We start from the raw sequence: 26,809 nt of genomic DNA on the forward strand, positions 1-26,809 counted from the left end.
GACTTGGTCTGGCTAAGAGAGGTGGTCTTGGTTTGGATGAAACTGAACATTGGTTTGGTTTGTTTCTATTGGGAAAACATTTTTTAAATGGTTCAGACATTCGGAGCAATTACAGGAAATTACAAGAGGATATTATCAGAGCTGGAAGAATGGGGAAAAGCAACGCACCAAAACAGTTGTGGGAGTGCATGGCGACAGGAGACCAGATGTTTGACATCTGGTATAAAGAGCCAACTTGAAAAAACTCCACACTTTTGCTTTGGTACTGCTGATACAAGCACCATAATAATAATAATAATAATAATAATAATAATAATAATAATAATAATAATATTACAGTGATGATGTGAATCTGTTCATTAATCTCTCCATTAACAGCCACTGAAGTCAGGCCTACCTGTTGAATTGTAAACACGCTGACGTGTGACGCACGCCTGCCTACGAACCAATCAATGTCAAATATAGGAGGACGCAGCCCACGTGGGTGATGACGACAGGACGTAGATATGACACGTTAAGTTCTTTAGTCTGCTTTGACAATTGCAATGTTAAACTAAAACTAACCAGACCAAATGTAAAAATTACCTTGGTATGGACCTTGGCCTGGACTTTTACATGTCAAATCATCATCTGGCATCATCCAAAAAAAAAAAAAAAAGACATACCAGGAAGGAACTGCTCAAATCATCTCAGTAATTCTAGATAACAGTAAGATATTTATCAAATCTCTAATAGCAATAAATAATATGTTCAGTAGGCAGTTTCTGATCTGAGTGACTGCAGACAGACTCAGCACCAGGATTAGTCTAGCCTGTGAAAAGTAGCCAAGGTGTAATTCAAAATCTTCCTAGTTAGGATCATTAAATGTCTGGTCAGATATGTTGACTATGTTCCTTATCTGACCTATACTTTTAACCCTTCATTATACCATTCAGGTATTAGCAAGCTAACATTACTCAAGTTACCTATGCCGCAGTTGCACTTGGCAGTTACTGGGTTTAATAAATCAAATCGTAATGACAGAACTAGCTTGTGTGGTGCAACCGTTTTAAAAATGTATAACGCATAAATCTACACTTAAGTGCAAGTTTGAACTCATGAACTGGAGCTGGTGTAACTGGCTCCTGCACACACATGCAGGTGTTTGAACTTGTTTTGAATGATTAGACCTCTGCTCAGGTTGATGCTTTGCTGGAGTTGTGTGAGAAATCCCACCAAATTTCCTAAATCAATACACAGAATGATAAATGCGAAAGCTACGCTGTCCTGACAAGTGTGACAAAACTAACAGGAAAGTGAGAAAGGCGTCACAGCCTGAATCCTCCCACAGTCCCGAGAAACGTTCTAATGAGACAAAGTGAAAACACCTGTCAAGGGACTTTAATGATCTGGCTTCCATGGTGTGTTTGGCTTGAACCTTTCTGCCCCAGATTGCTCAACTGCTTCATCTACACGACAAAGGAACAAGATTTAACTTTTTGTGATGAATAGCTAACTTTTGGTTTGCTTTTAAATCATGACTGTGACACAAAGAGCAGAAGCCTGACTGTAGCGTGCACCAGGTTTGAAGATGGGCTTTAAATGCTCAAAGCATCTGTCAAACCTCATCATCGCTGCGTGCAAGAAAACATCAATCACTCACGGCTTGATTGTCACAACAGCTGAACCATATGTTGAGGATTAATTGCAGAGTTTAGTTCTAAACTGTATGCAAATGCCTTCAAAGATGAGCACAACAAAATGCTACTTTTTCAGTTTGAACCGTTCGTTCTGCATCAAAATATGAGCACTGAAATTCATTTCACTGAAAAGCTGAAGGTCATCTATGATTCTGCCTGATCAGCACAACAAGCAGCTGTCATGATTAATGCTGTGAGACATGAAGACATGAGTGTTGACTGGAATTTAAATAAGGACAAACACGCACAGACACATGCATTCCTTTTTTTGTAAAGTAAATCAACTGTGTTAAATCAAACATGCTGATGCTTATAACTTGAATTACACATTTCTCTAAGAAGAAAATAAATCTCTCTTCCCACTGTTGATGTTTTAACTCCGCCATTACCTTCAGTGTGTCCCCCAAATGTATACACGTTGTGCAGCTAAGCATTTCTGAAACCCACAAATGTATATTTAAAGTCTGGTGGAGATCCCAAAGATACCAATTATGTCAGGCTGTATTTTTGGGGGCGCGTGTGTGAACGATGCACAAGACATCCAGAATATTTCCGTCTGATGAAAATGGTGCTGTCAGAAAAACATGTAGTCTTGAGTAAAATATTTTAGTCTCAAGAAACTTGAGGAGATAATTTGGATGAAAGTAGAGAGTAGAGTAGAAAACTATGGGAATCCCTTGTTTTTAGGAAAATACATTTCATTTTCTTCAAGTCAAATTTCTGATATCAAATTTCATAGCAAACACTGCATAAACATGACCATATGGGGAAGAAACATTTTTGAAGGGTAATTTTAAATACCCCTGCAATCAAAAAAGTTTTGCTTGTTTTTACTTTGACGTGAGCTTCAGAGTTTGACACTAGAAAGCTGTTTTCACATTTATCTGCTGAAGATGGAAAGTTTCTCTGTGGATATGGAATCGCTTTCGAAGAGTACCTCAAGTGGCCATTTGAGGAACTGCAGTTTTGTGTTGGCTTCAGTTTTGCTGCTTTGTTTGGAGTCGATCACAGTCCAAAAAGGCAACTTTAAAGCACCAGCGTGTAGGATTTAGTGACATCTAGCAGTGAAACAGCAGATTTCACCCAACTTGTCTGTTAAGTGCGCAGGAGGAACTATGGTGGCTGTGAAACTCACCAAGAGAACCCACAGTCTCTCATTTTAAGGTGATTATACATTAATAAATATATATGAATATTCTGTTTCCTCCAATAGATCCTCCTAAATGTTTCACACTGAACCTTTAAATATCCTAAGTCTGCAGTGTGCTATGAATGGACTTCTTCCAGCAATCAAGAGACTGGAACTAAAATAAATACTAAGGCTTTTATTAAAAACTGAGCCCCAAGTCAAAAATAGGAACTGCACAAATAAATAAAATCTAAAATATGTAAACCACACATCACCAGTGGTGGAAGAAATATACTACTCATATCTTTTAGCATACTTAAGTTTAAGTAAGTTTATTCCAACAAATAAGTTTGTCATTTCACACAATTTCTTTAGAGTCCATAGCAAGTTGTATTTATAATGTATAATATTTATTTCTCAAGAGCAGTGGCAATATAAAGTAGCAAAAATGAGTGAATATACTTTCCACCACATTTCTACAACATAGTCACTTCAGATGTGTGAACTCCCTCATTGAAACACACTTGTAGGATCCTGAAAACAGTTTTCATCTGATATTTTGACGTATTTGAGCTCCTCAGATCAAAAACGTGACTGTAAACTGCACCAGAGGGACTGACTGACTGACTGACTGACTGACTGACTGGATCTGTGGGTCCATTTACGTCGCCAGCAGTCAGTGCATTGCAGCTTTAACCGGTCCATCATGCCTTGCGGTGTCCCAGTTCAGTTCCGATGTGATTTACAACAAGCTCTGTGGTCTCCGTCCTCAGTGTGGAGCGGAGCAGCAGCTATCAGACAGGCGGAGCAGCTGATGGTGGTGAAAAGCTCCATGTCGGATGTCCAGCGGCCGGACGGACGCGTGTTTACATCCACAGCGGGTTTATTATAGAGGCGGCGGGATGAGATGAGCTGTGCGCACACCGCGAGCCGCAGCCGGGAATAAACAGCGGCTCCCGCAAGTGGCCCGCATAACATAACATGCAGCGGAAAGTAGCGGATTTTACCTCGCAGAGAAACCCAGAGGCTACAGCACCAGAGGAGAGTTTGTTAAATGCTGTGACACACACAGATCTGCTGCTGAAAACAGGTACGTTGATGGCTTTTTATTCTAAGGGCTGAATGCAGCGTGGCTGTGAATGCGTCAGTTTTAAAGCTGCTGCCATTAAAACAAGGTTGTAGGGTGTTTAAATCACCGGTTCTAATAAATTAAAGGGATTTCCCGTTTGTTATATATGAGGGAGACAGTGAAACACACAGAAGAGCTAATGCAGACCACTCAGCTGTAGTTTCATAACTTTACTCAGCAGATTTATTCTTGTCCTTATCCTCCATTTTTTAAAAAACACTGGAAGCCTCTGTGGCTGACAGTTGTATGATCTTCAACTAGAGATTATTCTCATTGTCGATCACTTTCTCGATTAATCGGGATTAGTTGTTTGGTCAATAAAATGCCAGGGAATAATGAAAAATGTCCCCATAATGGCATCAGAGAAATTTGACTTCTTTTCTTAAAAGATTACTCAAATTGATTAACTGATTATCAAAAAATAGATGGCAGTTACTTTATACTTTTTAAAATAATCAATTCTTAATTGAGTAATCGCTGAATGGAGTAAAGGCAAAAATAAATGACAATAGAAAGATAAACCAATACAGGTGTATTGTTTTTCTTCTCATCCTCCATTTAAACACTAATGTGTGGCTGACAATTGTATAACCTACTTTATAGCTTATCTAGTATAAGCTATAAAGTAGGTAGGCTATAAAGTAGGCTGAAGCCAACTTATTTTCATTGTCAATTAAGCTGTCGATCATTTTCTTGATCAGTGGATTGGTTGTTTGGTCTATAAAGTGTTAGAAAATGGTGAAAAATGTCCCAATTGCTCGTCCACAACTCAAAGGTATTCAGTTTACTGTCATGCAGCTGCGAAACCAGAAAATATTCACATTTAACAAGCTGAAATCAGAGAAACTTGAGTGTTTTCTATAAAAAAAATGTACTCAAACTGATTAATTGATTATCAAAATTGTTGGTGATTAAATTAACAATCAATTCATAATTGATTAGTCGTTGCAGCTCTAAAGATAAGACAAAACTTTAATCATCCCGACGGAAATTCTTGTGCCAGAGATTGTGTCAAAATTACATGAACAAGAGAAAAACAGCTATAGAGTATTAAGTGAAATATAAAATAAAAAGTGTATGAGACGTAAATGCAAAAATAGTGCCTGATTGCATAATAAGTAGCAGTGAAAAGTAAACTAAAATAGAAGTAGTAGTAATGGAAATGACATTGAGAGTGATATTGAAATTAAATTTATATTTCGCACAAGAGTACAACCTTAAATGGAGTGATACTGGTGTTACTGGCCAGATTTTCCGCATGGTAACATACCTGATCCATGAGCCAGCAGGAAGTGTGTGAGTGAGTGTTCAGTATGAGTGAGTGAGTGGTCAGTGTGTGTGTGTGTGTGTGTGTGTGTGTGTGTGTGTGTGTGTGATCTGCTGAGCCCTGCAATGATGAATCTCTTAATAGAGTTTGGTTGTAAGCGCTCACTCAGCAGTGGTTTTAATCAGAGTTCCCTCTTTGACTGAGTCATACAGTAGAGCGACAGTAGAGTAGAAAAGTCCTTGAAGCACATGTGTGTTTGAAGCAAGGGCAAAACTCATTCACAGCAGGGTGTGTTTGTAGTAGGAATACTCTGCAACACAAAACTATGAAGAACTGCCACTCTCATGTGCACAGGACAAAAGGACACAAAAGGTATTTTGCTTTAGTTTGTTTAAAATAATACAGATGATTCATCTAACCGGCTACTAAACTGATGTTTTAGTGCCTTTTGGTTGTTGTGAATGCTCTTAGGATACACAGATTGTGAGTGAAAGTTTTGGTTTCATTTTGTTAGGATGTCTTTGGTTTTTGTTGCTTATTGTTTTGTAGGATTTTATGTATGTTATGTGTGATTGTCAGATTGTTTTCTATTCATCAGGACCATGTTTGAAATAAGTGTTACACCTTACAAAAGATTTAGAAAGATTTAGTTTGATAACATTGTGAAGCTGCATGGGATCATGGGAGTTGTTGTCTTCACTGCTAAGCAAGCATTATTAATCTGACACGACACAGGCAGAAATCATGCTCAGGGAAGAGGTAATATATCAAGGTTTTATTGGTTTTATTTGTTTAGCTGTGTTTTCCGACTTCCTTCCTCACTGTCTGATGTATCCGACGCATCTCACATTTTCCTGGAAGTTAGAGCAACTAGTGGCTAGTAGGAAACATGCTGTTACCCTCAATAAAGTCTGGATTTCTTTGGGTCTGATAATTGTTAGAAACATTTGGGATAATGTAAGAACACAACTCAACAAAATATATAACAGTCTTTTAGACCTTTTAACGTTATAGCTTTAAAAAATAACTCAACATCAGGGTTGTGTATTAGTAAGAATTTGGCAATATGATAAGTATCCAGTTACTGGAGTTGTGATTCAGTATATTGCAGTATTGTAGGTAAGGCAATATATTGTGATTTTAAAAAACAACAACTAATATTGGGAAAACTGGCATCGAGTTTTAAAAACATTAACATGTTTTACCATTTGGGTCTACATGCGTATCCCCTGCAGAGTCAAATGGCACAAACTCTGCCTCAAATCTTTGCACGTTGTTGAGTCCTGTCTATTTCCAGTTCTTGTTCTGTTTGGCTTGTCTCTGACAGATGTTTAAAGACCATTTCTTGGGCTTTGACAGCATAACAATGTCATCAGACTTGAGCTGCTAACTATCAGTAACTACAAGATGCACAGGTCTGATGAAAAAATCCTGAGGGCTGATAAAAGAAACAAACTTAACACTGAAATTAAAGACAGCTGCTTGCCACAAGTATATTTTTGAAAATCTAAGAGACAGAAAATAATACAATTTTGAAGAAAGAAATGCCAGAAATAGAAAGAGACTAAGGATGAAAAAAAAAACAAGTATTACAATAATATATTTGCACTGCTTTCATACAGTGTTTTATACTTGATTTATAGTGCACTATAGTCCAGAGTTGTTTAATATATTTTTAAAAATCAGAAACCTGCCAATTATTTTCTTGAAATAAATTCATCTTTTGGTGTGTGACATTACAAAAATACAGAGAAATTCCTCTCACAGTTGCCTGTTTTGCCTCAGTAACAATTTCCAGACCCCAAGATATTCTGTTTATCACAAGACAAATAAAAGCAGCAAATCCTCTCAGTTGAGAAGCTGGGATTTCTCCAAACACCCCATCTATTTGGGTCCCTAAGCCAAAAGCTGAACATCCCAGCTCCATTTACACAATCCTCACTGGTGCCCTTTTTACACCCATAAACATGTCATTCCATGTGGTCAATATTTGCCTGATCATCAGTCCTGTGCTCTAGAAACAGAAAAGTCCAATTTAACACACTTTCCAGTGTAAATCCAGTCCAGTTTATCTTTCAGCAGACCCCCGCCCCTCTTCTATCCCACCACCACCTCGTGGTCCGTTAAGCTCCGAGTCTTACAGGGTTAAAGGCTTATTGTCTCCACCAACCAAGCTGATTAGTTAACTTTTGAGACAGCAAGGTGGCGGTTCAGTCACCCAACTTGAAGACTGTGGTGATTGTTTCCAGCAGAAATATAATGAATATAATACTGAGAATGTTTTTTTTTTCCCACACGTCTTCAGCAACTTTTTTCCACATATGGTGGTGGAAATTGTGACAAAAATACCTGCCCAATGGATTAAATGCCTGCTAAATGGCAAATCCATCCCTGTAAAACTTCACTGCTCGTTTGTTCGCAGTAAAGTCTGACATAGTTTCTTCCAGATTAATCGATGACAGCACCTGAATTGAAAGCTGGTCTGATTACTCTCTGAAGCTTTTTTTTGAACCTGCAGCCGTCTCACTCTTCTCAGCTGACAAAGTTGATGTGGAAGTAATCTCTAAAAGGCGTCTGCGTCAAGCAGCACACAACTGCACCCAGCGGAGCGCTCACTTCGACATGAAGAGACGAAGACAGGTTGGAAATTGAAAAGAAAAAGTGGAGGTTGCCTTATTGTTTTAATATTTTTATGATTTCAGAGTGGAATAATATTAGTGTGGAAAGTGGGAACAGCAGCATTTTCTGCTGTAATCCCGTGTTGGTGTACACAGTATTAATGGCAGTGAAGAGAAACGGGAGAGATGAGAGATCCTGCTGTATCATATGAGGCTGTGTGCCAACTTAAAGTCAGAGTCATGAACATATTACTGCGAGGGCCACTCCATCAAGAAAAGTGACATCCTGTCTGAGGACGAGGGTCAAATCCTAATTTAATTTACGTTTTATATTTGAAATACCTGCTGACGTTTGCGTTTCTCGTGGTGTGGATGTATGGATGGCAATGCGCCCACTTTGGTACAGACCATAGACTGTATAAATAGTAGATGGAGCTTCCTGGTCTGAAAAGTGAGGCCAACGTGGAAGTGCCTTAAAGCTGCGTTCTTTCTAATGCCCAGCAGGGGGCGACTCCACTGGTTGCAGAAAGAACTCTTGATTGTAAGCTTATGAGAAAAGAGATTTATTATCTCAGTAAACAGTTTCCTAATGAGTTTATTACAGCATGTTGTTCATTTTGTAAATCATGGTCCCATTTAGGTTAAAAAGATTACAAAGCACTATGTTTTAGTCCTGGACTACCATTGACAAGTCACTTTCATGGCGTGTTCTCATGTTTTCAGTCAGATCTAATCAGAACAGAGGTGTAGTAATGCATATCTACCCCAGCCCCACGCTCTGGTCCAAATATTGTCATTTCTGGTTCCAGAAAACCCACGATGGCTACTGCCACAATGACAGACTTGAGGCTTCAAAGTGGTTTACAAACCAGCGGGTGACGTCATGGTGGGTTAGTCCAGACTGTCTCAATATCAGATTTTCACTACACAGTTATCCTGCCCAAAAGAAGTCATGACAATATCATCGCAAAGCCGATAGAAAATCTGAACAAAATTAATACTTCTGTCAGTTAAATTCAACTTTTACTTATTGTGAGTTTTGTTTCTTTGGCAAATGAATTACACTCAACAAATGGAGCAAGATGGAGAGTGTGCACAAGTGTCAGATACAAAATTATTTAATACCACACGGTGTATAAGAGGCACTAGATTATTTACACCATATTATCATGTGTATTATTAACCTGATGTTAAGAATTCATTTTTTTAAATATCATGGTATATTTATTTTATTGCAGCACCCTCAGTCCAGACTGAAATATCTTGACTGCTGGATAGATTGTGATGAAATTTTGTTTGTGGTCCCTGCAGGATAACTTCAGTGATCCCCTCACATTTCTTCCAGTGCCCATGAGGATGGCCATTAAATTTTGTAGAGACATTAATGGTACCCTCCAGATGACTTGTAAAAACTTTTCATCTTACGCCCTCGTAAGGGAAAAAAATTGTACTTGGTTGCTTTCTGTCCAAATGCCTGCATAATATAATAATATTCCCCTAAGCCTCAGCTGTCCTTCATGTTTAATGCTAATTAGAAAATGTTAGCATGACGCTTAAAGCTGTAATATGTAAGCCAACATTTGAAAGCACCAGTGGCCGTGGTACAGCCTCACAGAGCTGCTAACTTGGCTGTAGACTCTTAGTCTGTTCATATACCTAGTTTAGCTTTCCAGTTAATGCATAAACAGTAATTGCAGCTCTCTAAATCTTATCTAATAACAAATATGATCTTTTAATAAGGAGGTAATAAGAGAGCCTCAGAGCTGCAAGTATGGCTGTAGACTCATATTAGCTTTCACTAAAACAAGGTTTATATTTACAGTGCTGAACAAGCTTGCAATCTATTTTCACAGTATGAGAAAAAACTTCTAAGAGTTGTATGCAGTAAATGAGGCATGTTTATGCACTTTATGCACTTTTCAAGCCTCTATCTAAACAATTATCCTAACTTTTGTCCTTTGGTTTGGCTAGCAGCATAACTATGTTCTATAAAGATGACTACTTAATATATGAACTGTTAGAGATGAATTTCCTTTGGGAGGTTGACTAAACAGTTTCACGTCTCCAGCTGAAACTGTGTGGTTAATCTCCACCAGAGACGTTCCAACCACTTAATCCCGAGTTACAGAAACCCCGCTGCAGTGCACACCTCCATGTTTTCTCGCAGCTCGCATTGGGAGGAAACAAAGAGGAAGTGACAGGAAAGCACGGGTTGCTTCTTAATTGTTAGTGATTGTTTGGTTTACTTTCCCAGACCGTGCCCTCCAATCAATCCAGTCATCTGTGTAAGGCTCGGACAAAGCCAGAGCTGTGTCGCCATGGTGAGGGATTGTTTGCATCCAGTCATGCCGTGAGCCATGTGGGCTCGTGCACACATACACACACACACACACACACACACACACTGTGCAGCATGCTCTTTTGTCTGTGCGGTGCTTGTTTCACTGGACCCCCTCCTGCTGCCTCAACCTCCTTGTTGCTTTAAAAATTGGCCTCTGATTGCGTCATCGCAGCCTGTTGTTGAACTGCTCGCTGCTGCTGCCGCCGCTTTACAATGTCACGTTTTCTAGATACCAAGTCACTCTAATCACATCTTCAGGCATGTTAGTAAAATATTCAAAGTATGTAAAATAGTTTGACTGTGCTAAGAAGTGTCCTGATTTCTGTAGGCTACTTTTGAAACTGCTATTTTCCACATACTAACACTGTACTTAATCAATTAATGCAATTTAACACTCAACCATATTTGATACAGTAAGTACACTTGAGTGTGTTATTGAGACACTATCAAGCTGTAATGAAGTGTGTTTAAATATACTTAAATGTAGACTTTTTAAATCTATGTTGAAGTTACTCAGATTATATTTTCTTTATACATTTTCCACATTATATAATGTTACAGTTATAATGTATTGCATATATTTACTTGGACTAAATGAGTATAAATAGTTACCCTGCAAGTGGAAGTATATAAAGCATGTTTTAAAAAATACAGTAAACAAAGATGTCTGACACACCTTAATTACAACTTAATAGTGTCTCAAATAAGTGCATTTGAATTCAAGTTTCAATAACACACTGCATATCATTAATAAATGAAGTACATTGTTAGTATGTAGTAAGTCTACTATGAAAAGTTGGGAAAACTCATAATGTCAAACTTTTTTGAGTTTTAAGTAAAACTAAAACTCTGGGATGTACACATGCAGGTTAAATTGCATTTCTTTTTGTCAAAAATGTGAATTTGATCGAAACTAATGATGTTATTTTGCTCAGTTTGTTGTTGTTAGGCTGCTGGAGAAACAAGCCAGGGTCAGGAGTTCAAACCTAATCAATGAGTTTGTTAAAGTTTAATTAAGCGAGGGGCTGAGAGCACAGGGCTTAAGCAAGGCAGGAAATGAACTCTTTCATGGGTATTTTGCATTTAAACCCAGACTTGTTGTTGGTGTCACTGACATTAAACGGCATCTTTGTATCTTTAATGCTCATCTCTGGGATATTAACGGAGCTTTCAGTGGTATTTCTTCTTTCTTTCGCGTAAATTTCCATCCATGTATGAGGAAATAGAAATAAACACTGATGTGCCACAGCGTGACCCCTCCCTAACTCTGCCTTCTTGTGGCATCCTGAGAATGAAACTTCAGGGGAGGCAGACTGAAGTCACGACTAAGTTTAGCTCGATGGTTCGCAGCCCAGACGACACAGTATTCTTCATGTCTGAAACCAAATGGCTGCAGCAAAGTCCTCTGACAGCGAGGATTTATACTGACAGCAGCAACCTTTCCTCTCCACAGCAGAGTCACGCTCAACTATTTCCTCATAGCACCACCACCAAAATTAATACTGCTTCACTCTTTCTCCTCTGTTATAACCTTCATAAAATCCAATCTGTGTCTCTGAAGCTCTTTCTGCTTCTCATTGCTGTTGGTTGCCCTATTCTGTTATTTAGCCATTTGTGCTTATTTTACATACACTCCTGCAGGCACACTGCATGAAAGTAGAAGTAAATGCAAATCCTGGATGCTCCAGTTAAATTAAATGCTACTGTGCTCACACACACAAGCAACAGAAGTCACAAGCAAGTCTCAGATCTTAACCTTGAATTTTCAAGCAAGTCAAATTGAGTCGCTGCTATAAATCAAGCAAATCAACTCAATTACAGTCGCCTGCTATTTGATTAAAATCACAGATTTGCGACCAAGATCGATTGAGTATTATGAAGTTCTTTCCTGGTTCCATCCCAAAAATTGCTCCCTGTCATCTCGCTTAAACTCATCCTCAGACTGCCTAAGTGAGGACTGGCCTGTCCTCGTCCCTTAATCAAACACACCTACACAGTGTCAACTCAGTCGTAGCTCACTGTACCAACATGACAATGAGACTCAAACTGCGCTAAATTCCTGTGATGTGGTTTGGATGTTACATTGCGAGATCACATTAGAATCCATCATGCCAGGCTTCAAGTTATCCATGTGTATCTGCACCAAAACTGGAGAAGCCAATCAGCATCCTAAGAGGGACTACTGGCAGCTACAGGTGTGGTTTTAGATGTGATGACAGCAAGAAGCGTCCAAGGAAGCGACTCAATGGTGGCCCCTGAAGACAAAAAAACAAATGCATAAAATGTTAAAGGTATTGAATGAAGTAGAAAAGCAAACAAAGGAGGTGCTTTGTTGGTATCGGTTTCACTTTTAGGGTACTGGTATAATAATTTAATAATAACCCAGCTCTAACCTGCAGTGGTTTTGTCTGTTAGATGGTGTAGCAGGAATGTTTCTCCCGCGATAACGGGTGAACGTGTCCTGGATCCTCTATGAATGGATTACTACACGGAGGATTCAGTATGCAGTTGGAATGTGGAGCATTGAGTCTGTCTGTTTATTAAACTGTGACTAATGGAAAAGGAAATTCCAGTAGCTACAGCACCTTTCCCACAGGTTCTGAGGTTTCTCACTGTGAAGTATAGCTCAGTCTGATACTAAATATGGAGGTATACGTTACATTTACAGTGAACCCAAATAGAAACACACACATGTTGTTGCATATTAATTTGTGTACACTCACCATGTAGCATGTATGATTTATTAATTCACACTCTGGCAGTCGAGGCTTCAAAGTGACTGTAATTCAGATCAAAGACATCACCAGAGAGAAAGTGGAAATGGTCTGATGATGAAAATTCAGAACAATAACAGCAACGGCTGTCGTGACAGAGCCTCAGAGGCGGCTGAGGCGTGGAAAGCCTCGCAGTGATCCAAGTGTTGGAAGTTATTAGCGGGGTGAAGAAAATCGAAGCTCGTTTCCAGAAGGAAACGGGCTGCAGCGGTCGTGTTGTTAGAGCTTGTGTGCAAAGGATTCGATTAGTTGGACATTGATGAGCTTGAAGCCAGTGAGTCGTTACGTTCCCGGGTCACAGTGTGCAAGATTGTGGTTTTAAAAAAAGCCGTTTCATCATGAAAGATCAAAGTATAAGATCCTATATGTACTGCTCAGTTCACCTAAAGGACATCTGAACATCTGCTTCTGCACAGCTGCCTGCCAAACAGCTACTTGCATATGTTGTGATATTTGTGTCAGAGGGCCGTTGGGAGCACATAAGTCAACGAATGAGATTAATTAGAAATGCAACAAAAGAACAGCACATGAAAACACATTGGTGAGATCAGTTTTGACCTCATGTTTTATAGTTTTGATGATCGTGTTCGTGGGCTGCAGCCTGTCTGCACTTGTAACCAAAAAGTATCTCCAAGGATCTGAATCATCTTTTAATTAAATATGACTGCTGCTGGAAAAAGTGACTTGTATTCCTGAAAGGACACTCCAAACAGCCCTTAAGTGGCACCTTGTCCTTCCAGACTCTCGTGTAAACATTAGTCATTTTAACCATTTTTATAAAAGCAAATGCAGTGATGGAAGAAGTATTCTTTATTTAAAGCTACTACAAGGAACTTTTCATATTTTGTTGATTTCGAAGGCCCCTGCATACAAAAGCAGTAGTGTTACCAGTATAATAACCACAAATTATAACATAAAAAATCTAAGTTTTTAAATAAAAATCATCCTGCTTCTTTTTAGCTGGCTAAAACTGGCTAACTCACTGTAACTAAATGTCACGGACTTGTTTAATCTGATTTCACAGGGAATCCAACCCAGTGGCTGGAATTCAGAATAACTATATAGAAGTAGCAGATTTTCTCCCAGATGGTCTCATATAGGTCATATAGAGGCATCAGTATTAAAGTGAGACCTTTTCATAACCAGTTAAGAACTCCTTGTAGTAGCTTCAAGTAAAAGGGGTTCTCAAACTTTTTCATGTCAAAAAGGGCCCGCAGTTTATCCACATTAGACCAATCTAAGATAAAAGATAAAAGACAAAGATAAAAGTTAAGGTAAAAGATAAAAGTTAAATATTCTATTCCTTCCTTCCTTTTGTCAGGGACCCCCTACAACCCACTCAAGGACCCTTGTTGGGTGCCCAGACCCCAGTCTGAAAACTACTCTACAGCAGTGCATCATGTTGTATCAAGGTCATCATATCTTTTAAGCGTCATGGTCATTGTGAGAACCACATCTCTCTAAAAAGTCAGCTTTTCATCTGGAAGAACATCCCTGTTTTCAGCTCTGTGGCAATGCATTTTACAGCTGCTCCAAATATGTTATTTTTTAAAAACAGTTGGAGAATTTTCCTAACCAAAAAAGGAACAGTTCATACTGCAGTTTATCAGAAAAAATCTGAAAACCTAATAATCACTAAATTTAGATGCATAGATGACCAGGCTGTTTTCCAGATAAAAGAAAACATGTTTGTTTGGTCCAGACCTCAATAAAATCACAGCATCACAATTTTTTTTTTTTTTTTTTTAAGTGAACTTTTTTTTTTGACCAAATTGCGCAGCCCTTGTAGAATTTGCATATTAAAGTCTCTCACTGTTGATTATTTATTTGAAAATGAATTTGCTGCAGCACATTCTGCCCTGTTTTGATGATAGGTTTATGATAATTGTATCACAGAGGAGTGAATGACTTCAGTACGACTTCTCACATAGATGTGTCCATCACATCTGTCCATAGCAACTGTGTGTATCCATGTGTGTGTGTGAGAGAGAGACAGGAGGAGAGATCAGGTTTACAAGCTTGTGTCAACTGGTTCTTCCCCCCTGGATAAAACCACGGTGTGATTTTATCCCTCGTCATTGAATAAACATTGTATTACAACATTTCAACCACAGCTCTGAAAATGTACAGGCCTCATCAGCTCATCTGTTAGGATACTACTTGTTATGAGAGCAGACCTTTTGTTAAGCTTACCGCAATTATAACTCAACAAGTTTGTTTAGAAATACTCTGCAGGCCAAACTTTTCCAATGAACAGTGAGTTCAGATGAGACATGTTTCTTGTCCTGAACCGTCAGCAAAAAGAATAAATGAGTTGCTTTGTGCAACTTTCACCTTTGTCGATTATATTTGAAAGTGTTGCAGTTCAGTCAGAAACATCCTGCCAAAGGTGGGGTTTCCTGCCGTTTTTATACAAAAAGTGTTGTCCCTCTTTCTTGTGGTTACCCCAAAGCCTTCTACTCTTTGTTTGTCCATCTGTCTCTCCTTTATTTCACCTCTGTTTACCCGCTTTTTCTTTCATTTTACTGTCTGTCGTTTCTTCCCCTGTCCTACTGAGCTGCCTTCATGAGTATAGTCTCATTTACTGGGCTGTAACAGGCGTCTGGGTTCACATGCATCCTGCAGTATCTGTCTACAGTTACAAATCATCCCACTTTCCACCAAAGGCAGGCCTTGCCCTCACCAGATGCCTCCGGTGCAGAGGAGTGTGCAATGTAATGCAGTCTCAGTAGGGAAAGGCCTCAAGGGGGGGCAGTAGTTAAATTGCAGGAGGATTGGGAGTCCCATTCCAGCTGTGATGAAGATGGAAGGAGCCTAAATTGTTAAGGGAGGCCTCGAGCGATATGGAAGTCAAGGATCAGAGCCGAGCTGATGGCCCGGTCAGGAAAAAGGAGAGCCGCTGCCCAGCAGGGTTGCAAAAGTCTGAGCATTAGGCACCAGCTCTGTCACTGCTCTGTTGCTCTGGCCCGCTGTCGTGGCCTTGCCAGGTTGGTAATGACTGCCTCGCTGCCGAGGTGCTTGTGTCAGCAGTTTGAAATGGCTCTCGTTCTGCGTGCATGCGACCGCTGTAAGCTTTCCCGCACTGACACCAGCAGCAAATGAAAAATATATTGAATGAGGCCTGTTAGACGGTCACGATCGCTGCACCACAAGTGTGCTCCTGCAGCGATTTATCAGCAGCATTACAGGAAACTACCTCAAAAGAACAAGTGTTGTAGATTGTTGTGAGTGCTAGATTTACAGAAAGCTGGTGTCACTCTGACATGTGGTGCTTATTATGTGGTTGCTATTTTTACAAAGATTTTTCACTCTTTCCATCCATATTGTCTTAAGTTATTTCAAGATGTTGTAAAGTTATTCTGGGACGTGGAGGAAATAACTAATTGAAACACGAGGTTTGGGCTTAACAATATGGTCTGATTATTATTATTACTGAGAGTGAACCAAAACAATTAGCTGAAAGATGCTAAAATGTTCTGTAGAGTTTAAGGAAAGTGTGGAGTTGGGTTTGCTTGACTTGAGACAGAATTGCCAACTTGCTACACTCCCTAACCAATCACTAGAGACCAAAGCATCTGCCTGAATCAAATGTCATTTAAACTGATGTGCAGTCATGCCAACATACAGATATTGCCGGGTTAGATAAGGCTTGACATTGGCATTAGTCCCGCCCATAGCGTTGATTGGCTAATTGTTAGTGTCTCACCCCACTCATTGGATTGATTGCTTTTTCAACCAGGAAACTGCTGTCATGATGCCAGATGAATCAGGCAAACATTGGGTGATAATTCTGTGGCTCCATCACCATGATCGACCCTTTCACATTCATAGTCATTTTATCGATTTGCAGCGTTAAGGTTTTCAATTTACAAGTGTGAGGGGTTTTGTTCTGAAATGCAAACACAGTTCATAACACTGAACATTGTTCTCTTATTTTCCTTTGTAGGATGGACAGAAAACATTATTAGCACCCCCTTGTGGTGTGGAGGAATGAGGGCCTCTGGATGAAGGCCATGGAGCTGAAAGTGTGGGTGGACGGAGTGCAGCGCATTGTGTGCGGGGTCACAGAGTTCACCACATGCCAGGAAGTGGTCATTGCTTTAGCACAAGCCATTGGTAAGTAGAGCCAGACTGATATATCGGTAAACTCAAAAATACTTCTACAATACAAGAAAACGGGTCTCTTGTGTTCACAGGTGGCAGATGGTCAATAGATGTAATTTCAAAAGAATATGAACAATAATAGTTTAACAGTGAATGATTATTGGTTATGTGATGGGGAATCCACAGCCCAATATAAGTACCCAAAAAGTTGTGGAAAATCCAAATGGTCAACCCATAACATGACAAAGACTACCACAAAGACGAGTAGATTGAATACTGTGAGATCAAATCCTCTCCATCCGGCTCCTGTGCTAAAAACCTTAAAGTAAAGTGGTGTAAGTGATATTTTGTCCAACATAAATCCCTGCGGGGATTTTCTGTGATGTGGGTTGGGTCCAATATTGGCCAGGCAGGTTGTCAGATGTACTGGAGATGATAAATTGCAGTAAAATGAAAAGTGACTTGAGGGCACAAAGAGATTTTCACTATAAATGGACTGCACAAAACGAGATGAGTCATACTGCAGACTTTGGCTTATTGACGTGCTCTACAATAGCAAAGAAATATGTTGACACTGTCACTGTTAGTCATTGCATAGATTGTGTCGTACATATACAGTTATGTGAATCCAAGAAAATAAGAATATAGTGTACTGTTATTAAAATGGAAAGATTTTAACACAGATTTCTCACTAACCTTCATAGACAGATTTTTCTCAGAGTTAAAGACATGTCTTTCACAGTGACAGTGTAGCAGGAATTATGGCGTCCACTGTCCTTTGTGTTCCCTGTATCTTTTGTCCAGGCCGGGGCACTTTGATGTGAATGGCTGTAGTGATGAATGTGCCTCTTTTACAAGCACCCTTACTGTGTCGGAAGAGGGTGAGGGTAGGATGGGCACTGTTTTACTCTTATCTGTATGTGTACAGACAAGCATGCAGGCGCACAGACCCACACACACAGAGCCGTGAACCATTGAGCGCAGTCCTTTTCCCAGCATAATCACTGTTTGTTGAGTTGAATTTTCCCACTGCAAAGTTCTTTCACTAAACATGCTGGTAAAAGTTCTTTGAAACTATCAATGCTGCACAAGCGTGGGAGAGTTGTGAAAGAATTCAAAGAATCTGTTATGTCCTTTTTCAGTTTTCTCTTAATTGCAGCACACTTTCAACTTAATTTTCAGCATTTTTGAAAGCTTTCCCAAAGTAATTTCTTACCACCCTGGGTGTACACCATGCCAGCATACAGTACACAAATGGCAAATGTACTTGCACATGTGTTAGGCTACAGCAGTAAGCGTAATTTCTTTAAGAACATCTTTGTATTCAAGATATTTTATATGAAACAAATGTATTGAAATTACATCTTCATGTAAACAAGACTTTGCTTACCAGCGAAATACCTTCCCAATAATCAGTATTGCCTCCTCAACTTACCACTGAACAAATGATCAAAATGAGAATGAAAACAGAATGAAACAAATTTCCTATTTGGTGCTCACTAGGAATGATGCAAGTTACTTTACGGGCCATAAATCTGGGTGTTGTCAGCATAACAATGAAAGTGAATTGTGTTGTCTCATGTGTCCAAAGCAGCCAAGAATAGCTCCTTGGGGAACACCAAAGGTCAGACAAACCTCCCAAGGAGGAAGCGATACAAACTGTAACTGAGAGTTTTATTAAATATGTTTGAGCCGAGGCATAACATGTTGATGTTGAAACTTATTTCCAACATGGTCCCGAGATGTTGAGTAGGGATTTAAATGGTGTGAAATCACATTTCATGATTATAGGAGCCAAAATCAACATGATTATCAGTATTAATGTGGTAAAAAGTGCTGAAAATGTTCAAAAATAACACACATTGAAATCATATCAATAAGTTTTATACTGAAGACATCTCAATGATTTTAAATGGCATCATGTCCTTTGTGATGTTAGTGTTTTCATGTGGCATGTGAGAGACTGTTGCTAACTTTGTTGAATGCTCAACAGTATTTACAAGGAGTTTTTTGTGGTTAACAGTGTCCTCAAAGTGCACTTATAAACAGTTGGCAACTGTTGAACTGAGGTCAGCTATGAATCTGCTTCATCAGGACTCTTTAGGTGTGGCTTGATCAGCTTGATGGGCAGTGACCAGGAAAAATAACTAAATAACACAGTTGTCATCACATTCAAATGTTGCTCAATCCTTGTTGGTGCATGAAGTACATGACATCACTTGTTTTAAAACACGGAGAAGGGAACTGGGAAAAATAAATTGTGCAAAACACTGATAACCAGAAGCTGATTGAAAGACCTTTATCTTTAATAGAAATGATTGAAATTAAGTGCCACATGTATCAATTTTTTCTTTTCTCCAAGGACGCACTGGCAGGTACACTTTGATCGAGAAATGGCGTGACACGGAGCGCCACCTGGCTCCTCACGAGAACCCTGTGGTGTCCCTCAACAAGTGGGGTCAGTATGCCAGTGACGTCCAGCTCATCCTCCAACGAACCGGCCCATCCGTCAGTGAGCGGCCCACCTCTGACGGGCAGGCTCGCGTCCCAGAGCGCGGCTTCTACCGGCAGAGCCTGCCACCTCTGGCCAAGCTCCGCCCGTCAGGGACAGATCGCTCGCTCAAAAGGAGGGAACCCAAACGCAAGTCTCTGACCTTCACTGGAGGGGCCAAGGGTCTGCGGGACATATTTGGGAAAAGCAGAGATGCTGAAGGTAACGTTTCTGTCCTCATTCACTTCCCTTCCCTGCAACCCTCTGTGCTTTTACCTGTCAACAATCCAATCACTGTCCTTTCATCTACCGCACGTCCATCCAGCCAAGCAGCCCCAGCAGCGTGGCGTGAGCCTGAACCTACATAGGGTTGGAGGTGTTGGAGTAGCGTCTGTACCGGGGAGTCCAGCCAGAGAGTTGAGCCGGCTGGTGCAGCTGCAAAGAGACAAACTCCAGGCCCTGGAGAGTCGTCTTCTGGGCTGCGAGGCTGAGCTGCGAGACTGGGAGGAGACCGGCGGCGAGGCCAATGAAGTGAGTAAAACACACAAACACAGCTGCCAGTGCTGTTACTTTCAGGAAAAATTATGTGTGCATATAGCACCTGCACCTGCGCAAATTTATGTTGCATTCACACATACAGTTATAAACTAGTAGGTATGTGTTTCTTTATAATGTTTTCTTCAATGAGTATTTTATATTGTCATAGGGGCAAGAAAGTTTTCAGGGTGAGCCATTTTTTTTCTTACTAGGGAGGAAACCTGGAGGAGGAGCTGCTGCTTTTGGAGCAGCAGGTGAGGAGGAACGATGCAGAGATGGAGGAGGAGGAATTCTGGCAGAATGAGCTGCAGATCGAGCAGGAAAGTGAGCGGCAACTCCGGCAGCAGCTAGCAGAGCTGCAGGGCGGTCTACGCGACTGCGAGGCCAAGCTCGCAGAGTACATAGCACGCATACAGGTGAGCTCGGCATCAGATATTCCACTGGATAAACACCATAAACCTTTTGTATTTTTTGTGAAATCTCACTTCACTCACAAATGTTCATAAAACAAAAACAAGCAGTGGTCACTGGAGTAGTAAATTGTGAGACTGAAAACGTTACTGTGAAGATTATGTTCATGCCAGTTCCTCCTTATTATCTCTCATGTCACGCAGAGCATGGAGGCAGGCCTGGAGCAGGAACGGCTGCAGCAGGAGGCCGAGTTCAACCAGAAGGTCAATGAGGAGGAGGTACAGTTTAGTCTAACAGCATGCAAAGAGAGAGCAAAGTAGTTTGTTGAACTGCAGCTGAGGACTCTCTGAGCGTCAGTCATACAGGAATTAAGTTTTCACAGAATTAGGGTGACCATATTTTTAAAACCCCGAAATAGGGATCATTAAGTTCATGCATGCATGCACATTTCAAAGCCATTGTTGCCATCAACGCAGTCATAGTGAAGTTGAAAACCTGGGCAGACATTTGCTGGCAGAGGAGTAGTGCTATATATTTAAATAGAGGAGTGCAGCTGTGATGCATGCATGCATGTTTACATACTGTTCACATACATTAGTCAACTATAATACTGCAAGTCTGCAGAAGACATTTGGTGAAAGATGCGTCTCACTGCAAAACTTCTGCTCTGTCTGATTGGGGCTGTACGCTTTAGTGAAAATTGGATCCTGTAGTGCTCAAAAAAAAAAAAAACACATTATGTGTTGTTCCAGTGCACTCAGGCAGCACTACCTTTTATATGTGTCAGAACTTGGGACGCCCAGGCTGAAACCAAGACAAACTGGGATGTCTGGTCCACATAGACAAAATCAATGAAATTCATTAGCAAGAAATTCCTTTCAAGCACATTTTTCAGTGTAATGTAGAGCAGAAATATTTTAAATGTATTTTTTGATTAAAAACAAATCTGTCTCCTTTAGAAATCTCCTGACCCTGCTAGCAGTTATTAATGCAGTTATGAAAAGTGATCCTCTCATTTGTCAAATCCAACCAATTCTTTTGTTTATGACCAAATACCTGTGAAACTAATCATTCCCATCAACACCAGCTGTACTTTGTGTTTAGTGTTAATTAGCAAATGTTAGCATGCTCTAATCCTGCAAGACAGGGGACATAGCAAACAATCTGCTAACAGTGTGTCAGCACAGTCATTGTGAACATGTTAGCATGCTGACGTTGCTGCTGACACAGAGCTGCTAGCATGGCTGTAGGCTCTTAATTTGTTCATTCACCTAATTTGGTACTTGGCTTTTCATCTATCCAGTTATAGCATAAACACTAATTACAGCTCTCCAAATCCTATCTAATCACAAATCTTTATGAGGGGATAATAGGAGATCTTCCAAATATAGCAAAGTGATCACAAAGTGGTCTTAAGATTTCAACATTTTCTCATGTTCAGTGAATACAACTCATAACACTGCATTGTTGCTAAGCACATTAAAACATCAAAGTCCTCCTACATCTTAACTCTGCTGATTAGTTTTGTTTCGCCTTTATCTTCTGACAAGTTGTGATGAGTGTTGGCTCTCTCTTCACTGCATTTCAGGTGCAAGCACAGCTGGAGAAAGTGAGGGCTGAGCTGGAAATGCAGAGCCAACACACAGCGCGGCTGGAGAGCAGCTGCAGGGCGTTGGAACGCTCACTTGGCCAGTCCAGCAAGAGATTACAGGTCAGCTCAGATCCTACTGTTTAGCATCTTTATTTTGTTTTGTTTATAACTCTGTAGCCTCGTCAGGAATTTAAAGCACCGTAGGCAGTTCCCAAAATGCGTGCGGAGGATGCTGAAGGAGTTTTATTTTAGGAAATGTTTGAAAAATGCTCATTAAAAAGTTGGATAACTTTGGCGCTGCAGTGTGTTTGAAAATCCAGTCCTCTGCACACAGGTGGAACCTCAGAAATCTAAGCTCATTAAGTTGTGGGCAGCGAAGCAAAGTTTAATCTCTGGCTTGCAGGGATGTGCAGCGGATCCTTGGCTGCGTGCATCCTAGTATGAAGTGAAGTGCTCTATGCAGGCGAAGTCCAGTAGGGTGTGGGAAGCATGAGGTAATGAGAAGGGGAAGGGAGGGAGGGTATTACAGCATTCTTCGCCTGATTAGAGAGAGGCCTGAATAAGTACACAATCCCTCGCCTGCAGTTGCGTAACCATCTGGGAGCTAACTCTTCTCTTTAGCTGTCTCATCTGGGTTATGACTTCTGGAGAAATTCTGAGCACAGTAAGAGCCTTCATTGTTTTTTCTATCAAATCAACATCAGTTGCAGAGCAAATGTATAAATTTGGTTGAGTGAAGGTGGAAAAAAGATCCAGATAAGACACAGCAGCTAAGTTCATGTATGTTATTAGTATATTTCTGCACCAGTGTGAAAAAGACCAATTTCTGCAGTAATTTGTTAGTTAGCATGTTAATCCTCATTTTTCGAAATGAACAGACTGGGTTTTACTCCCCACCCCACATTTTGTTTTTATCAATCATTAGCAATAATTGGGGATGTAAGAGATAGAAAAAGGAATTCACAAGTTGAATTTTAGTGAAGTAAATGTCGGCATGATGGCATCAGCAAGTTTTGTTTTCTAGGATTAGTCCTTATCAGGGTTTGGCAAAACTAGTTAATCCAGATTTAAAATTAAGCAGAACTCTGTTGGACAATTTAAGAACTAATCTCTGTTTTGTATATCCAAATTAATGTAATGTTATAATCAATACGGCTATACTTGCTTACCCAAATTGAAATAAACAAAGTGCTGTTGGGACCTAGTAAGTATGAAGGTGGGGAAACCAACTTTCGCCTGCTTCGTAATCCTTAACTAAGCCTTACATTGTTTGCTACCTAGCTAAAAAGTTAGCAAACTGTTTCATTGTTTGCTTGCTTGCTGAAAAGTTAGTTAGCCTACCCATGATGACTCGGCAGAGAAGCTACTATTTATCCTCTTTTGAGAAAAACTTGCTGCCTGAATTTATGGAACAATATGGCCAAATAATAGGAGATTAAAAACAGACTGCCTGGCAGAAACTGTCAGACTGTTTTAACAAATCAGCTGGAGTGAAAAAAAAATAAGATAAATTATGCAACGCGATTGGGTTGAGTCTGTCCCTGAACTTTCTTTGGGGAAATTGATTATTCTGCTCAGTCCATCTCAGAAAGGCAGCCATTTTAAATGTTAAACCTCCTCAAGTTTAACATTAATCCTGGATCATATATTAACTTAGAGTTTAAAGTTTTGGTTCAGAAACTGAGGTTTAAAGAGAGGTTTAAATTTGCCAGGTTTGGTGTAACACAGTTTAAGTTTAAACCATGATTTCATCAGGTTTAAGATTTAATGTTGGCCTGGGTGTATTTTCACACTTTGACTGAGGCATAGATCTCACTTAGTTGCCGTGTTGTGATTTATTTATTTATTTATTTATTTTCATCACAGGAGAAGGAGCAGGAGCTGGAGCAGCTGACAAAAGAGCTACGACAGGTCAACCTTCAGCAGTTCATTCAGCAGACTGGTACCAAGGTCACCGTGCTGCCGGCTCAACCTACAGGAGAAAACAGCAATGGTATGTACAACAGAGACTCTATGACCTGCCACATTACCATCACCTTGTCCAAAAGTTTCATTTCATGGCTGACCACCTCATTTTGACTGAGGTGCTTTTACATACAGTACTGTCTTCATATTGCATGTGTACACAGTGGCACCTTGTGGTCACCCTGAGAACGACAGGTTAGACTGCAGACTTGAGCTGCTGGAGCAAAACTGTTGTGCCATAACAGCTTAAGTCTGTAACCCCATTACATGGACCAAATCACTAGCAGCCCTGAAAATGCTGCAAGACTTTCACAGTAAGTCAAAAGGAAAATCCCTATTTTCATTCTTAAAAGAAAAATCCCCCAGAAGGTTTGGGTCACATACTCTTTCTCAGTTCTCTCCTCGTCCTTCCTCCTCTTCTTTGTCATCTCAGTTTGATACCATTGCATGTACAGTGTTTTGTTCTATCAAATGTATTACTGTAAGCTCAGTAGCTTGTAGATTATAAAGCATTAGTGTTATAATGGCAAGAATATCACGTTAGAGTGTTCCTGCATGTTTTAGCACGACAAATTTAAGACTTTTTAAGACCTTTTAAAGATCATTATGGATGCAATTTAATACCTGGGACAATTCACATCCATGCTGACAAAAAAGATACACAGAAGTTGCAGGAGGCTTTAAATTAGCCTTTTTTTTTTTTTTTTTTTTTTTAACAGGCTTTAACTGAGTACTTAATGTGCTGTTGTTTGGCGAGATCTCACTGAACTTGCATCTACCCCATTAAACATTCAAGTAATGTTAACAGAAACCTTTTTTCAACTAATTACCTCTAGAAGTAACCTTTTTGATAAGAGAGGAAACATTAGCTCGCACACCACATCAGAATAACACACTAGCTGGGTAAACTGTGACCAAACAGCATAGTTTCCATTAGTGGTTATTGGTTCCATGATAGTTCAGTTTTGTTGTATAGTAATTCTTCCCAAAAACACACTCAAAAGTGACACAAATCTTTTCTAATTTTGAAAAGGTTATGGTAGGAATATCAGTTATATTTTTACTATTTCAATATAAATATTTACTGTATTAATGAATAATTACGTACCATTTTGTACAGATAATTTATTGGTGAATCCCTCAATTGCTCTATTCTTGATGCAATCTGTGTTGTGTACCACAATCACAAATACACTGTTCAGTATACTAAATAAAGATCAAAATAACATCTTAAGGTAAATTTAGAATGTTAATTTGATTGCTGATTTATGAATTCAAATGCATCTTTTGCAGTTTGCTCTCATTATAATCACTTGGATGCTGCAAACAATCATTGAGCACTTGCTATTAAAGCCTAAAATTTAGATTATTGGATTTTAGATTTTTTAAAGACCTGCTGAAAGCTTGTGTGAGATTGTGTGTCTTCTGTCCTTGATGACTAGCTACTTTTTGTTTTGTTTCTTGCTATAGAAGTGGACTCTGGCTCTCTGAAACGACTCGGCTCTTCTCGTCTTTTACCCAGCGACCTTCGCACTCTTCAGAGCACCGTGTCCTCCAGCCTCAACCCTGAAGGCATCTATGTTTGACCCCAAACTGTGTCCAGGAGACATTATTTGAGCAGCAGGGAGGCCTGACTAAGATTGACTCCCCAAACTGCTGAAATGCTCTGGAGCCAGCTCTAAGAAAACCCGAAGCGTGGAGGATGTTGACAATAACATTATGCAGGACGAGTGGAATATGAACAAACCACAGGAAGACAGACATCTGTTTTGCATCTTTCTGTCACTGCCTCCTCTTCCATCTTACTAGGACTGAGACTCAAACTGATGTCAATATCCATTTGCAAACTAACATTTAATCTTCTGTCTGGGTGAGTGAAGATTCCTCTTAAATCGGTCAACAAAAGCTTCATTTTCTCAGAATAAAAAAAAAAAAGCCAGCAGATGTATTTTTGTTGACTGAGGAGGTTTCACCCAAGCAGTGCAGACAAACTTAATTTTATGTTGTAAATCAGGAGAGTTTCAGGATGCAAAGTTTGGACACGTAAACATAATCCATGCACGAGCATGCACCAACACGGACACCACACCTGTGCTATAACCATAGCCATAGCTGTTTGCCTTACTCTGGTGTTGTAAAACCAGATGTCAATAAGTCGTAATGTCAAAACAGAACTTAAGGTAGCTACTGAACTTTGCGCCATATAAATAAAAATACAGGTGATACCTTGTTACGGTAACTGATGTCAGTATTACTCGGCATTGGCTTCTTTTATTTCACATAAGTTTGAATGTTTGGATCGATTTTAACCTGAGATAAGTTCATTTTATATTATGGAAAAATCTTTTCCCATCATTTAGAGTCAATGATCTAAAAGAAACTGAGAAGAAAATAGAGTGACATCATCAACTGTTTGACATTTTGGTAAAATAGTTTGGCTGTAGGTGCAGCTTTGGGGCAGATCCATTAATCTCCTCTTTGTTTCAGTCGAACACTTTCTCCAAAAGCTCTGAAATGTGAAAAGAGTGATGAGCGATGACAGAGGCCTCTGAGCCTGCAGAATACATCCAGCCTGGAAAATATGCCAACAATGATTCCAGTACCCAGTCTGACCACCAGGTGGCAACAAAACATATATTATTCAGACAGGTGAAACTGTGTGAAAGTTACTCCAAGTCTGATGTTATCTCTCTTCTCTTACTTTCATGGTCATATATGAGCTTTCAGTGTGTAATCTGAGGTGCCATTAGATCATTGGCAAAGTATTTGACAT

At 39.8% G+C, this 26,809-nt stretch overlaps 1 protein-coding gene across 2 annotated transcripts; it reads left to right on the top strand.

Annotated features, from left to right (window-relative positions):
* Positions 1-3,307: 3,307 nt before the first annotated feature.
* On the top strand, positions 3,308-26,266 carry rassf8b (Ras association domain family member 8b). Of its 2 annotated transcripts, XM_084711303.1 has the most exons (10): positions 3,308-3,898; positions 10,077-10,143; positions 16,884-17,053; positions 19,404-19,754; positions 19,858-20,063; positions 20,282-20,485; positions 20,684-20,758; positions 22,069-22,191; positions 23,938-24,064; positions 25,507-26,266. In XM_084711303.1, exons 3-10 carry the CDS (start codon positions 16,942-16,944, stop codon positions 25,620-25,622), a joined length of 1,314 nt encoding a protein of 437 aa, XP_084567429.1. In that variant the 5' UTR covers positions 3,308-3,898; positions 10,077-10,143; positions 16,884-16,941; the 3' UTR covers positions 25,623-26,266. The 2 variants fall into 2 exon arrangements, with proteins under 2 accessions (XP_084567429.1, XP_084567428.1); XM_084711302.1 differs by lacking the exon at positions 10,077-10,143 and having other exon boundaries at positions 3,309-3,898.
* The last annotated feature ends 543 nt before the right edge of the window (positions 26,267-26,809 follow it).

The sequence above is a fragment of the Lutjanus erythropterus genome, chromosome 22 (assembly GCF_056507025.1).
Source record: "Lutjanus erythropterus isolate fLutEry1 chromosome 22, fLutEry1.hap2, whole genome shotgun sequence".
Taxonomy (NCBI): Eukaryota; Metazoa; Chordata; class Actinopteri; order Lutjaniformes; family Lutjanidae; genus Lutjanus; species Lutjanus erythropterus.

Coding starts and splice junctions, on each gene's coding strand:
- rassf8b (XM_084711303.1), top strand. CDS start 16,942: ATGAAGGCCATGGAGCTGAAAGTGTGGGTGGACGGAGTGCAGCGCATT. Junction 19,755..19,857: donor GAAAAGCAGAGATGCTGAAG/GTAACGTTTCTG, acceptor ACGTCCATCCAG/CCAAGCAGCCCCAGCAGCGT. Junction 20,759..22,068: donor AGAAGGTCAATGAGGAGGAG/GTACAGTTTAGT, acceptor ACTGCATTTCAG/GTGCAAGCACAGCTGGAGAA.